Source organism: Gobius niger (genome assembly GCF_951799975.1).
Source record: "Gobius niger genome assembly, chromosome: 11".
NCBI classification, from domain to species: Eukaryota; Metazoa; Chordata; class Actinopteri; order Gobiiformes; family Gobiidae; genus Gobius; species Gobius niger.
The window spans coordinates 20,811,290-20,827,719 of record NC_136862.1 but is presented as its reverse complement, the minus strand read 5'-3'; the positions used below and the strand labels follow the sequence as shown (position 1 = coordinate 20,827,719).

The 16,430-nt window shown below is 41.9% G+C and overlaps 1 protein-coding gene across 14 annotated transcripts in view; it reads left to right on the top strand.

The window, feature by feature from the left end:
• The first annotated feature begins 2,089 nt into the window (after nucleotides 1-2,089).
• The window catches only part of nbeaa (neurobeachin a), a 129,203-nt gene continuing 114,862 nt past the window's right edge, over nucleotides 2,090-16,430 (top strand). For all 14 annotated transcript variants that reach the window (XM_079566273.1, XM_079566272.1, XM_079566275.1 and 11 more), the window contains exon 1: nucleotides 2,090-2,657. In XM_079566273.1, coding sequence (XP_079422399.1) covers nucleotides 2,367-2,657 — 291 coding nt within the window. In that variant the 5' untranslated portion in view covers nucleotides 2,090-2,366. The remainder of the gene's footprint in view (nucleotides 2,658-16,430) is intronic.

Genomic DNA, 16,430 nt, shown 5'->3' with positions numbered 1-16,430 from the left:
TTCATGAAAGTGGGGGTCATGAAAAAACCCCTCTCCTGAAGTGCATTGTTAACTCGCTCTCTTGCTGCTCAGCTGTAGCCCAGGTCATTTCAATGTGAGTCCCGCCAACATTCAGGCTCAGAGGCAGGAAGCATGCTGCTGCCTATAGCTCACCCCATCATCCACTCGAGCGTCCAGGGCCGGGCTGAAGAGCCATGACATGAAAGAGACGGCTATCATCGGCAATATGAAAATACAGCCGGGCACGCAGCTAATGCACCCCGGATCAGACAGTGACGAATCAGGGGCTACAGCGGGGCGCGATAATGGAAGTGCTCCCCTGCAGATGTGTCCTGTTGGGCCAATGCACACTGTGTGAAACAGGCTTATGGGCTGTCCATATATGCCCCGCACACAGTGACACCAGCTGTCTCTATGGTGACAGTATGTGAGGACTCATGATGAATACGCTCTTCACTCTTGCTTGTTATAGCAGTTTGTCCTATAGCATGACTGAAAAAAATCAAACATTGAAATAAATATTAACCTCGGAGATGCTTCTTTTGACTGAGGACAGAGCCATTACAGATCCTGTTGTACTACATTGACTTTATCATTCATTACATTGGCTTGTCGGCTTCACTGTTTGGTATCTGTCTAATTGCTGATTTTCAAAAGGCAACTGCGGTTGAGAAATTGGGCTTTACAAGAATAGATAAACTGATTGCTTGTATATTTGACTTCCAAAAGACGGCGCAACTTTTGTCAACAGAAATTACAACCTACAAAAGAAAATGCAGTGATAACAGTGTGTTAAGATATGTTGATAATGGAGAGGAGAGAAGAGAGGTGCGGAGGCAGTAATTGTAAACTGTTAACATTTTAAGTTGCAGCAGACTCTGATGCTTGAAAATGTAAATGAGTAAAATTAGCCAAATAATAGCCTGATGGTGATCTTACTGGCAAAGCGATCTGATGAAAGTAAGCAGTAAAAGCTATGTGCAGAACCACTACATCACACGCCTTTTTTTTTGGACAGCCTTTTATATCTAAATTTTGAAGTATTATTTAGCAGTGGCAGCACTTTAACTTAACGTTTGGTTTGGAGTTCTTCCACCTCTGCGGAGAAGTAGGACAGAAGGATGGTCTGAGTCTGAATTTATAAACACTTTCTGTCTGAAAGCCAGACTCTTTACACTGCATGAACTCTGCTCGACTTATCTTTACCCAAACAAACCTAACACTGTTTACAGCTGCAGTTCAGCAAAGTGTTCTCTTCTAAAGCTCGGAGTCTATGAATTATAAAAGAATAGGAGTGGAAATGAAACAGTGGTAAAAAACAACAACAACAACAACAACAAAAAAAACTATGCTGGTGAACCCACACAAGCTCTGCATGTTTCACCTAAATATACATGTGGATTATTGTTACACCTTTAACACAAAGCAGCCAGACAGAAAACTAGACATAAATCAATAAAACAAGTAAGTAAGTAAGTAATCTTTATTTATATAGCACCTTTCACAGGCAAAGGCCACAAAGTGCTTCACAACACAGTAAAAGCAGAAATTACGTACAATATAAAAAGGGGTCAAAACAACACAGAAATCATAGCAGCCCAAAAGTAGCTAATTAAAAGCTAAAACAATAAACTGAAGCCTTTACTTGTGCTATTGGCTATCATGTAAATCAGTAAAACACCATTACTACTGCTACTTTACTAACTAATAATATAAAAAAATGTATAATAACTACACTGTTTTTTATAAACAATAATAAATCCATTCAAAAATAAAGTAGCAAACTAAAAACAATTGGACAGAACAATAATTGATAAATAATGAAATCATTACATGGTGACAATACAATGGCCTAATTGTTTCTATTCCTGAGGCAACTAAAAGCGTCAGTAGCCTAATTAGCACTAATCTGATCTGTATCATTTATGTCTACTCTCAGTATAATTTGTGACAGATATCATAAGGCAGCACACGCATGGGCCCCATGATGTGCCCATGTTTCCGTCAGGCTCCATGTTAATTCCTTCCAGAAGCGCCCATCTGCGCATGCGTGGTTAGGCGCGTTACCGCAGACAGGGGGCGTCAACATGGCGTTCTCTCCTCGACGACCGCACTGACTGCAACCCGCAACTGCCACTGAGACTCCGGCAGCAGCAGAGAAACTGCTCTGCGATCCTCCATCCTCGACTCCAGCCCTATGAATCCGCACACGTTTTCAGGGGGATAGGGCGTTTTTTTGGTCAAGTTTCTCCGGACTTTGTATTTTCTTTTAATTTTTCTGAGCATCGGATGTGTTTGTGAATCGGGAGATTGTAGAGCAGGTGTGAGGAGAGACAGCGGCTCTCGTCCCTGTTTCCAGAGGGGAAATGTCGAGCGAGAAGCCGGCTTCAGCACCACCGGGTTGTGCTTCTTCGCTGACGGACACAACAGACCCCCATCCTCCGCCCGGGTCCTCCGCGAAGCAGCCGTCCCAGCAGCAGCAGACCACCGCGGGGGAAAGGATGGTGTCTGCGGCCGGGTCTATGGTTCTCCCGGCCGGGGTGATAAACCCCGCCGTCCCGATAAGGAATATCCAGATGAAATTCGCCGTCCTGGTGGGCCTTATTGAGGTCGGGGAGGTTAGCAACAGGGACATCGTGGAGACAGTCTTAAACCTGGTGAGTGCACTCTGCTATAGTGATAAGTACCAGAAAAGCAGCAGCCATATAGAAAACACAATCACTGCGCCCTAACCCGCTATGTTTTATTTACGATCAGTTGCTTCAGTTGTGTGGCTTTGGAGGGTGATGTCATTTGTTTGTCGAGATGGATTTGACATTTCTGCATATTCACAGACCCACACACGGGTCTGTGCAGCGAGAGATAAATAAAAGTGTAGCCTACTATTGTTAAGTCTTCGGAGCTGAATGAGGCATGTGATCCCAGCAAAGCATGAGGCTGGTCTAATCACCAGCCATTGTTGACTAAATGACCCGTTTGCTCCAACAAGCAGAGGAATGATTCATTCAGACTGTAATAAAGCAGAGGCTATTCCGCTGAGTAGATGCGAAGAGCTGTTTACGGTGACGCTACAATGCTGCGCACCGCTCTCACAATAAATGGAGTCGTTTTCCTCTTGAGCGAAATGATGCAGGGTTTGAGGTCTGCCGTCCACTGAAACAAATTAATGTAAGACGGACAAAGGCCGACTAGCTTGAAGCTACACTCGCATATGTGAGAGTATGGCAATGGGTTATATTATGCTCAGGCCTATTGTTGGAGACAGGCCTGCATCCTGTGCGCAGAGCGGTGATGTATAGGTAGCATTATAATGCCGTGTCCAGCGAGCGATAATTACATTTGAGGATCACATCTTCAGTGCCACCCCCTCCCTTATGTACCAGCGGAGGATGTGTCGCGGATGCTGGGCCTGGCCTGTACAGCACAGGGTTTAATCCAGCGGGGCTTGAGCATCTCTGGTGTCTATGTTATGAAACGCAGGAGCTAAATGTACAGCAGGCGTGGGTCTGTGGACTAAAGCGTCAGGATGTGAATATAGGACTTGTGTGTTGCTACTGTCAGGCTGCTTCCTCCTCCAGCATCAGGCGATGGCGTCTGCTGCATGACATTACAGATCTGCCAATGGCAGAGTGACTGTTGCTCTCACATTGTTCAGTTATTTTAGGCAGAAGTGGTGCCATTTATAACCTGATTTGAAACAGTTTGTCTCCTGAGGTTGCAGAGCTGGTGCGGGAGCCAGTGGCCTATTTACTGTGCAGAGGCTCGGAGCACAGTGTCTACTGGGCCAAACCATCACTCCTCTGTCAGCTTGGTCCAGTTTTCTGGCCGCCTTCTTTTCCCAAAGATTATTGGTAGGACATAATGTGGTGAGGGCAGACCAGGGGAGATCTCCTCTCTCACCCCCCTCCCTTTCCTGGCTTCATCGGACAGTAATGATCCATCCTGCTGTTTGCACTGGACTGATGCTGCCTGCATTGGCTGCCCCGGCCGGCAGCAGCATGCATTTGAAAGCAGGTGGAGAGGAGGAGGCGGCGTGGGGCCGGGTGGGGGTGGAGAGAGAGAGGTGGTGAGATGCTGCAGTGGCTATGTGCTCAGAAATCACCAGCTGATGCAGCGAGAGCCAACATCAGATCAGTGTAAAGTCACCAGAGCGTTCAGCTGAAATGTCCCTCACTTTACCTGCTTTTAAAGCCTCCTTTTATTCACCTACACACTATAAACCCACTCTTTGGTGCCTGCACACTGGGCCCATGCATTAAAGCCTGACACTGATAAATTAAAGCTCTATGTGTTAGCCACACAAAGATTTCCTGGCTAAACTCTGAATTGAACAATCAGTTCTGGTTGCAGTGCTGCCAATAGTTGAACTGTTGGGGAATTCTCGTGGCCTGCTCCTTAATTAAAAGAGTTGAAACAAAGAGGTGTGAGGCACAGACCCCAGTGGTCAGCCTGCCGGTACAATGAGTCCACTGTGGCCTAAACCTGATCCATTATAACAGTCAATGTGGGAGACCGCAGCTCCACAGCTCACAGCTCTCCTCGGGCTGTATTGATCCCTGCAGCCTGAAGGGACAGATGGTTTGTCTGTTAGCTCTGATAGGACCCTTGTCTATGGGCAGGTCAGTGGTAGTTGGACGGTGATGGACCCTTACATGAGAGAAAACATTTGCAAAGAGATTGAAAAACCTCTCATGTGCTGATGGAGAAACAGCGGAATAGCAGCACTTCTATTGCTGGCTGTTTACTAGACATCACATACTATTGTTGGGATGGGAACAGCTAAATGAGTTGATCTGCAAATTATGTGAATATTGAGTGGCAGAACTGAACCATGACAATAAAGAATCAGGTTTGTGATTTCTCCAATTTGCAAAATGTGTTATAAGGAAAACAGCGACAACAACAAACTGAGGTACAGCAGGTATCCCTGCTTTTGTAAACCCAATAAAAGGCGAGACAGTGCCATCTGCATCAGTGTGGTCAGTGCTGAAGCAGCAGAGACCTTCAGAGCTGTACATTTTGTGGATGTAGTGGAGCTAGCGTAAGGTACTCAGTGATTATCATCAACAAGGCATCACGGTTGTCATGGTAACACTGCTCTTTGACTGTCTGCCTCCAGACGCCCGGCCACATGCTGCTGTTGCACTTCCGCTCTCCTGCTCTCGCTGTCTCTCACTCTTCTCTCACTCTCTCCACTCTCTTCCTTTTTCCTTTGTATCGTCTCACCCCCCCCCCCTACCTCTCCATATGCACAGAATACCCTATATGTCCATCAGGTCTTTGTTTCGCCCCTGCACGCACTACCACACTTGTGTTATGGGTAAACACTGGGATATCATATCTGGGAGCTAGTTAAACTCAACACTTGATTTGAGATTTGATCAAGGAGCTTATTACATTTTAATTCCTGTCTTGTTACATCTTGTGGGAGCGCTAAAATCTGCTTCCCACTGTGCACTCCTTCAGCTATTACACCACAAACCCATCCTGCCGCAATGCTCTGAATTTTTACAGGTACGGAGAGACGTAGATTCAACCCTTAATCCTTTATGGTTAAAATGTTTTCAGTAGCTCAGAGTTTGACTACTGATACCTGCGCCTACCTGCTTCTTCTTCTTCTTCTTCTTCTTCTTCTTCTTCTTCTTCTTCTTCTTCTTCTTCTTCTTCTTCTTCTTCTTCTTCTCCTTCTCCTTCTCCTTCTCCTTCTCCTTCTCCTTCTTCTTCTTCTTCTTCTTCTTCTTCTTCTTCTTCTTCTTCTTCTTCTTCTTCTTCTTCTTCTTCATGAATGTGATATTTCATTTCTGGCATGATGTGTTGATAGACTTTCCACAGTTTTTTAAATTGCAGCCTTTTTCCCATCATAGGTTAAATGTCTTCAGTTTTGAGGATTTGTTATTTGGGTCAGCCCTCTCACTCTCACCACGCATCACCACACACAACCCCGGTCTTTTCCTGCCTGACATCTGGAGGGACAGCCACCACATCACACCATCCATAGCCACCCTCCCGTCTGCCTGTTACTGTATTTTTGAAAAAAAAAAGAAAAGAAATTTAGTACAAATAGATCAACACTCGGGCTGTCAGACCCACTGCCTAAGTATGGCTCCATCTGTACTTATTTATAAACGTCTCTCTCTCCTCATAATGCTTTTTTGGGATCAAAAGTCTGTTTGAGATAGAGGAAGTTTGTTGACAGTTGCTGCCTTTAAGAAGACTGTGCATTGGTTTCTAGGCTTTCTCTTTTTATCTTCTTTTACGCATCTCTTTTTTCCTTAACCCCCTTTAGCCATATCAGCGTTGGAGAGATGTTATTGTTGCGTTAGTTTTGTTTTTTTTCCTACCAGGATGAAATAATGTATCTGCGTGTGGCAATAGGCTGTAGTAGATTGACTCTATTCATACTTACTTCATTAATAATCTTTTATTGTCATTTTGGTTCTTTCGAAGTAGCAATAATTGAGCGGTTGTTTCACATCTACCACCTCTGATTCGAAGCCTTGTCATTGACCAAGTTGTTTAGTATGGGCCACATCACGAAAATGACTGGCAGCCATGTTGGATTTGCTGCTCTATAGTAGATTGATGAGTCATAGCCGGCTGTTCATTAAAATGCAATGAGATCTACTACCCACTGACTTGGGCAGGAACATATATAGGAATCCAACGTTTCCTGTAAAGTATAACAAATGGTCTGAATCTGACTAAGATAAGACTTTGAAGAATACTATGGCTATGCGTGGCGATTTCTTTGTTTTTTTCATATTGAGCACAGCTTGACTCTGTTCCTGGATTGTGCTCAACCTTTAGGAAGCTGATTAATATTTCCACACGGGCAGGTCAAGCTCTCCCACATGTTTCTTCTTCTTTTTGCTCGTTCACCACTGGACTGAGCTTCACCTCGGTCGTGTTGTTTTGCACCCTCGGGCAGCTCGCTCAGACCAAAGGCTAACTATGTCCCTGCAGCGGGTTTAATCTGCTCCGTGTGCGCGTGAGGCTGTGCAGTCGGCAAAAACAAAACGTCACCATAAGCTCTCGCAGCAATCAATGTGAGCCTCAACAGTAAAACCATTATTACAGTGAATTATTCTATGGCTGATCACAGTTATTGACATCCTATGGTAACAGCTCTTTGTTCAGAATTGAGCTTGGGAGAATAAAATTGAAGCTATTTTGTGCTGAATGTTTCTGGAATGGAAAGCATTGATTTGTTGTTTAAGCTGAGTTTTTTTTTTGTCTTTTTATCATCATTATTTTTTCATAATAAAACAATAACTTTTACTATTATGATTCATGGATATAAACGAGATATAGACCGCTCCCGCTCCCGTATCATATATCACATAAAATCTTCAAAGTTACTCCAAACCAGGTGATAAAAAGCCCCGTGGCAAGATTGACGAAAGTTGAGAATGCGGTTTCATTTATATTTTCATTAATTGCACAGCCCTATGTGATCCTATGGAGTTGTTCCTCTTTTCTGATAAAAAACAGCTGCTTCGGCTCCACATGACTTTTTAATAACTTACACAGACGACTCCTTCTATTAGAAGAAGGCAACATCAACAAACTATATTTCTGAGGAGATTTACACTTGCAGTTTTCTCTTGCTCGCTTTATAAAATGAAACTAAAACGATTCTATTTTAAGATATTCTAATACTTTTCTTGCAGGATAACCCTTTTTATTAATACTCAACTAATCCAACTGCGTCAGCTGTTCACCCTTTATTATGCAAAACAGCACCATGTGACTTCCTGAGGTAAAATTAGCGCAGGAAGTCAAAATCAATAGCTGCCAGTCACACTGTATTGATTTTTCTAACCTAATGTTGTGAAATGGCATCTAATAAGCTTAAACCTTCATTTGGTTCATCTTTAAGGCTACACTATTATACCAGTTTAAAAAAGAAAAAAAAAATGCAAGAGGAAGCCACTATATATTAGTTGTGGTCTAAACCACTGGTTCTCAACCTGGGGGTCGATACCCCCAAGGGGGTCGCGAAACAAGTTTGAGGGGTCGCCAGATCTTGTAGATAAAATATATATATTTTTATAAGCATATAATATTTTATTGTTGCATGTGCTATTTTTGTTATTAATTTATTTGAGTCATTTTTTTTCTTTCATTGTTTTCTTCTTATGTAGGCTATTGTTCCTATTTCTCACGGCGTGACCAGAGCAGGGGTCACAAACCCCTTTAACTGTTATAATGGGGGTTGCGGCTCTAAAAGATTACCAGAGAACCTGGTCTAAACTAATTCCTTACTTTTGTAATATACAGTACTTGAAATATCCCGATTCTTCACAGAGTCGATTTTATAGGCACATTTCACAACTTGCAGAGTCACTTTTCAGGATCACAGAAATGCTAGAAAATGTCAGAGTTCATGAAATAATCCTTCATAATTAGATGGACAGTGTTTTCCCCACAGTTGTCTGTGTTTGTACTATACTAAAGGAGGACAAAACTACATTTGTCCCGCTACTAGAAACAAAAATATTGCAATATACAGCGGCACGACACAGTGACTAAATTGCCAATTAATTTTCTTTTAGTTACATATTCAAATTGGGGAATATATAATTTGAATACATGATATCTACATCTGTTTTTTCATTATTTTAATTATAAGAAGTGCTGCGTGTGTAATTAGGCATGGGAGAAAACTGAGATATGGAGACAAAATGTTTTCACAGTGAGCATGTGTTTTCTAGGTCTCGGCGAGGGCTGGGGTGGTGGGGTTATTTTGAGCAAAGATTATGTAGCTGTGGAAATGCTGCAGCGAGACGTTCTCAGTTTGTTCTTGGGGCAACAGACATGTTGTGTAAGCCTCATGACTGCTGACCAAAGCATACAAAATTCAAGCTTTTCCACAGAACATTTAGTGTAACTTTTCCAACATCTTATCTGTATTGTAGGTGAGAATGCTCTTTACACTTCTTCCATGCAGTGCGTCTTTCATACATTTCTTCACAATTTGCTTTATAATTATGCATTTATCCAAATAAACACGGATGCCTTTTCAGTCAGAACTCTCTCCGCTTAGGCTGTAACATGGCAAAAATTTGTGACAGTGTTTACCTGGTGGTTTGGAGTAGATGCAGTTTTGCTACACGTCAATTGTTTCAGGCAAATTACTTTTTCCTGTCATGGAGCCCGTTTTGAGTCGTAAACGTATTCAAAAGATTATTTGGAGATTGTTGTTCATTGCTATGGAAACAGTTCACATTCTCATCATCGTCACGTCACCTGATCCCCAGTTCTTGCCAGTGCTCACTCGTGCTTTTTCCTTTTGCACCAAGGGGTAGTTTAAATTCGTGTTCATATGTGTCCTGGAAATGCGAAAAGACTCAGGTCATGTTAAGTTGAAAAGCATAGTTTGCGCAGTGTCGTACATCTGTTCCGCTCCGCCATTAACTTCATCTTTACTGAAACCTATTAGTCCAATAGTCATTCAATACCTTCTTTTATCCAGAATCAACTACCTTTGAAATAGGTAGTTTGGAACACTCAATTGCCATGTTCATCTCAGAAGGTTTGCTTTTTATGCCTTTTCCTCATCATGCTAATGCTCTTTATGACTTTTTTTCCTGATGCCAGATTGCTGTAATAATACGGTGATGATTCTTTGATTATCCCCAGGAGAACTCTGAGATATTGCAAAGTCACACTGTCCCCGTTGGACCTCTTCCTGATTTAGCTCAGCCTTAATTCCTCCCTGGTCTACGCACAGGGTGACATAGCAGATGATAGCACTCTTAGCATTAGCCACATTAGCTCTGGAGGAGGCAGATAGGACGAAGGGGCGTGCCTTCTTCCGTGCAAGGTCACAAACGACTTGGCTGATCCATCACACAGCTGGGCCAAAGTTTGAGCCAATCGCAGCGCAGGAGACGGAGGAAGCAGGCGAGTTGTTACCGGGATAGCTCTTTGAGAAACCATAGAGGGAGATGAGAGGGATCCGGTGGGAAAATTGAAAAGTGTGATTGTACATTAGCCTGTCATTTTCGGTCTTGAGTGTCAGGTCCAGCTGCAGTGAGGCCAGCGGGGTTCTGATGACTTCCCTGCCCCCCGTGGAGAGCCATCAGGCCGTGTGTGTGTGTGTGTGTGTGTCTGTGCTCGGCCCCTTCCTCTCTTAGATGTCCTAAAAGAGAATTTTAGTTAAAGTTTTCACTTCAAGAACCACCTGATTAAAACAAATATAACTGGTTAATTGACCTTGGTCAGTCTCAATAACCAAGTCAGGTTTACAGCCATTTCTTAGGCAGAAACAGCTCCTAGTTTTGGAGTTTGGATGAGACAATAGAAGATTTAATTATATTTAAAGCAGTAAGCAAGTAACTTTTTTACCTTAACATATCCTTTCCGTAGTCTCCATGGGGGTAATACAAGTGTTAATGGGGTGATTGGGGGGTCTTTCTTCTCCTCCTGGTGTCTCTGGCCAGAATACCATTCTCTCAGCCTTCCCTGCTTCAACCCGACGGCCCCAATACACACTAATGGAATCACGAAGAAGAAGCTAACAGGCTAAAGGGCAAAGCTAACTGCAGGCTAGCGCCACTTAAACAGTATTTACAGCCAAGTTTGAGTGAAAAAAATTATCTCCATTGTGTAATTGGATGTACAATATCCCTCTCTCCCTTTGTCTTTTCTGTCAGTGTAGTATTTACTCTCACGGACAATTAATTAATTAATTAACGCAACATGCTACGACACCTGCAGCGGCGCTTATGGCCTCGAGGGGCATGAGTTACTTAGTACCGCTTTAAATGAAATTGCAGGAAAACTTTTGTTTTTGATTGAGCTGAGGTTTGTACAAAAGTTATGTGTCACGAATCAGCTCCATGTATTTATTGTTATTATGGAAAAATGAAATCAAATTGAAAATCTAAATCGAACAATATGAGGGAGAAAAAAAATGTATTCATTTTTTTTGCCATATCGACGCCCAGCCCTAATACGTGGTCTAAATTAAGTCTAGATTTTAAAAACACAAGTAAACAAGAACCCAAAACAAATAGGTCTGATCCAGGTGCAATGACAAATCAATGACTTTAACCAGTGACTCTAAGCCAAACCTAATCAAGGCAGGATTAACTGTAATGCCATTTTTTCAAAGTATTAAATCTGCTCACATATTGTTCTCGGGAAAAAGAAGCCTGCGTCCTAGAGTTGCACATTTTAGAAAAAGAAAAAACACCTAATTGTGAGTTTTCTGACAAGTATTGCATTTACAGAGGGGAAAAGAAAAACTAAATGAGTTCACTATGCCCTCTTTAAACACCTCCAGGAGCATTGAGGTTCGAGAGAAAAAACTCCCTTTCATTTCAGCACATGTTTGTAGAGGTCTGAACTACAGGGTCAGCAGGTTTAAGACCCAATAAGACCACATACAGATATTTTGCTGAATGAATAATTGCATTCAGTTGTATAACGTATCATTTTTTTCTGAGGTTGCGATTAACTTTGCAGCCCCCTTCCCCGTCCCACACTTTGAGAAACTCTGCAGCTGAAAGTTGCCCCTCCTTTTATATATAAAGACATTGAGATAGCGTTTGACATTTGAGCTTTAATTGCCCATTCGTCTTCATCAGTCACTTGTCACGCCGCGGGGTCGGCTGCTATCGCGCTGTTAGCAAACTTAACCTTGTACATCTCGCAAGCTTTGTTTGGCCAAATCCTCAACCCTCTTAAAGCAACCCAGCAAGGCAAAAAATATGCGCTCGCAAATCCGAAATGCCAAGCGGTCGCCTTAATTCCAAACCTCGCTGCTTCGAAATCCTATTATAGCAACTATTCACTCCACTATCCACTTCAGAGTCATTTCGTTTTTTTTTTTCAAATGACAACCAACTCTGACTCGCTCATTGGTATGTGTTAAGCATGCAGGCTAAAGCTTTCACTTCTCCGTGTCTTAGAGCACATTGGGTCCAAATTCCCCCTCATCCCGTATTAAACACTACTCCCCGGCACTGCGATTTCTTTCTTTTTTTGTGGCTAAGAATAAGCCAGATTTTAGCTGAGGAAAGGAACAGGAGAAAACAGGTCCAATCCGTGCTTAACGACATCTTTTGTTGCTAGCTCTACCTGCTGCTTTAGCGCATCCATCGCCAAAGCTCTTCTCGGAGTAATCTTAGCCCTTGATTTCTGACTCTTGGGTGCAGCGGCTGTGAGGATGAATGGGAATGATCCCCATTGTGAGAAGGTAATGGAGTTGTCTGCCGCGCCGGTGCCCGCAGCCCACTTGTCTTCTGCCATATAGTGCTATTTCAGGGCACACCGTTGTACATGCATCTTCCATCCGAGCGCTTTACAGGAGGTGGTGGATGTTTGTGTCAGAAGGGAATTTTCCTCCCATGATTCTTCAGTTCAGGTGTGGATATTTGAAAGACATTTTGTATGGATGCTTAAAAAAAGTGTCAGTATAAGTGTTAAGTTGAATGAAGCATATGTCGCCAAGTTCTTGTGTTTGACTTATATGTTTGGCTTAAAAATTAGCGTTTTAGTTTTTCAGGATTTTCCAAATTTAGTTAAAGGTGCTAGTTAAAGGTGCATTTTGCTGCTTTTTCTGTGAAAATAAAGTTGATATTTGTGCGTATTTGACCTTGTAGCGACAGCAGCTGTATGAGTGGTCAGCATGGCGCCTTTACCTTCGATCACGGTGGTCTCTACAACGCTCCAGGATCAATTGTTTTGTAGGTTTTCTGGTGAGAGAGTCCGTCCGCAGTGAAAACCTTCCAAACATTTGATCCTGGAGCGTCCTAGAGACCACTGTGATAGAAAGTAAAGGCGCCATGCTGACCACTCATACAGCTGCTGTCGCTACATGGTCAAATACGCACAAATATCAATTGTTTTTACATAAAAAGTTGCATAATGCACCTTTAAGGATTTTATGTCTTGTTTTGACACAATCTGATGTAAAAAGACATTTCTTACAGATTTTGTTTACAATTATTGAATGTATGTTGTTTAATTATTTTGTAAGATTATGCAAAATTCAAGAGATTTATAGAATATTGCCCTTTTTTTTCTCATTCTGTGCAGACCTAGTTGTAAATTCAACCACTGCTTGAAGATCTGGCGTGATAGTTTGGTGAATGATTTGTCATTGTAGACCTTTCGATCTAAATTGGTTGTCGATGTAGAAATTGAGTTTTCGTTTTGCTAATGAGAAGCGATTAATTATGCAACTCTGCAATAATACCTTCATTAATAAGGTTCAATAAGCAGAGTAATGCAGAGTACATCTTCACAGGAAATCTTGAAAGCTCCACTTGAAAAAAAAAAGACGAAATATGTATTACGGTTACAAAGTAGGCAATATTTGTAAAAGTTCGAAATTCAGAAAGCAGTAGAATTAACAGCCCCACACAATCCGACAAAATCAGGCATGGAAGCAGATGCGAAATATGGAATATATGTTTTACGTATTCAATATACTGGTTAATTATGTATTAAAATATGAATATTAAGGAGATGCTACATAACTATTGCATTAACACCAGCAGAGCAGAAATACTCTGCACATGAGGAGTTTTGAAATGACACAGATTCTGACAGATGCTCAAAATATTTATACTTCACACTTTATGGTGGAACAAAAAACTGACTTCTTTGTTCTCAAGGTTTCAAGTACATTTCACAACATGAAATACGGTGTTCAGTGCGTTTTAATCATGTGTTGGTTTACCGCTTTAAGCTGTCTGGCTTTTCCCACTTTTGTGTCTGGTTTTGGGGGTTTCTCTTCTCTTTTCTTTTCCTTTTCTTTCTCTCGCCCTCTCTCTTTCTCTCGCTCTCCCCGCTGCTCTCCCTCCGCAGCCTGCATCTCTCTGTTGGCTCTCAGTGGGGGAGGCTGTGGGTGTCATCTCTGTAGGATCTTCATAGAGCATATCTAGATCAAAACCTTTGCTGCTGAGATGCTATTTTTCCTGCAGAAGCGCGTTTGGCATCCCTACAACAATGCGCTAATCTTTCACTTTGGAGAGACGGCGCGGCTTTTTTGTTTGACTCACCTGCGCTGCGCCCCCCAAACCGCCCTGACAAACGAGGGTTCCCATATAGACCCTGCACCTACGCGTCTTTGTAACTCACACTAAATATGCACTAACACACTATATGCCGTTTTTTTTTTTCCTTCTCCCCTTCTTGTAGCCCACATCATTGCCTGGCAGGGGTGATTTTATATTCATGTTGGCCTACTTTGCCTCCTCTCCCTGGGCTCCTCTCTCCACTCGTTCCCCTCTCTCTCTCTCTCTCTCGCACACACACATCTGCTGTACTCTGAAGTATAGCTAACTGTGAAGCTATTCATCATGCCGAGTACTGCAGTGGCCGAAGGTTGATTATAGCAAACTTTGTAGTGTGTGTACCACTGTAGCAGTACTTGTGCGGCGCATTTTTTATTTGAGTTCAAAGTTTGTTACTGGCTGGAGCTTTTAATAAGTTTGGGAATTGAATTGTACTGTCTGGCCACTAAGAGTAACATTTGCGCTATGTTAAAAAACGGAAACAATTTTCTTAGTCTCCGAGGTTGAGTAAAGTTTTTTTTTTGGGGGGGGAGGGGGAATCTCAAACTTTGTGGGGGAGCAATGGGGAGGGAGGTTTAGGGACAGAGCGCTTGTTAAACCAGGAAGAATAGCTGAAGGAGAATGTGAGGACGCTGTTTTAGATCAATATTGCATATAGCCAACAAAGTGATCAAGATGTAACTGTACAAAGTTGGGCTGAACGATTTTGAAGTAGCTTACGATATGCGATACGGCTGTGCAATGTCGCGATAACGACATTATTGCGATATTTCACTTAACCATTTCAACACGATATGTTCCAGTCTAATTCAACACAAATTATAAGTAGCTAGTTTTTCAGGAAATTGTGTCAAAACAAGAAAAAAAAACAACTAAAAGTGAACTTCCACACATTTCTAAGTTCAATCCATTGTTTTGGCTGAGTTTGCAAAAAAAAAAAGCTTGTCGGTCTCAGTTAGATGAGGACTTAAGTGATGTTGCGATGAGGAGTGGGCCATATCGTATCGCATATCGTTATTGCAATTAGGGCTGGCCGATATGGACCAAAAGTCATATCCCGATATATTTAGGTTGAATATCGATAGACAAAAATGACCAAATATGCCAAAATCACTATAAAATGTAAACATAAACACTGTATAACAAAGCTCTATAAGGTGCACATTTAAAAAAAATCTTAAATAAAGGTTGCCTATAAAAGAAGTATTACAGCTCAAATTTGAACTATAACGATATATGCGATATGGTCTAATTCCTTATCTCATTTAAAAATATAGCGATATATCTTCAATATCTATATATTGCCCAGCCCTAATCGCGATATAATTGATTGATGTCGTTGTAATTTCTGAAATCGTTGTGGACACGATATAATTTATGCTCAGCTTCATCAGAGCAGCATAAACACTGACTGTAGAAAATGGGGACAGGTGCCTCAAAAGTCAAATGAAATGAAAGATGTAAAATGCTTGAGTAGATCATAGTGCGATGGAAATTAGTGTGCCGTTAAAAAAAAAAAAGAATTACATAACACTGAATTAATCTTCCCAATAGGCGTAAGGCTGGGATTTTGAAGTAATTTGTCCATTATCAACTATATCGTCAAATATTTCGTTACCGTGATATTTCTTTTTTATATCGTGCCCCAGTTCCGATATATTGCGATACGGTTATTGCATCACCTATTATCGCGATATAATACTTTTTGTGATATATTGTGCAGCCCTAGTAAAAAGGATAATACGCCATCGGTAGCATTGCGCGAAAATTTAGTAATCCATGGAGCAAAGGAAAGAAAAGATTTCCATACACCGTTGCGTAAAATGGCACATGCCAAACTTGTGTAATAGTCCAATCCAATGTTTCCAGACTCTGATCTGGGCTGCTCTACCCTTACTCTCCCGCTTTCCCGAGCACAGTCACTTCCGAATGACAACGAATCTCTCTATATCATTGTCACAGCCACTATTACAACACCAGCACATCATACTAACTCTATTGATTTTAACAAACCATAAACACCTCCATCTTGGCGCCGCTGCGTCTGAACAATGCACCAGGACCTCATGTTGTTTGTGCCAAATACAGACCCAAAATGGTGAATGGTGCTGAGCTGTGATCCCTAAAGGATTTCCTCCAATAAATCCCAGTCATGATGCAGAGAGAGAGGGGAGTGTTTAACAAAGATACTTAGGCTTTCCAGTCGGTCTTTATCATGTCGACCCTGCCTCGATGTGGTCTATACACGATTTAGTAGTTCATATTTCAGTCACGTCTTCAATGGTAATGCTTCTGGATGTCTTTAATAGCACGCAAGATGAACTCAATTTTGATTTTAAAGCATAAGTTGTAAATAACATCAGAATGCCAATACAATTACATATTTTTCCATGTTGTTTT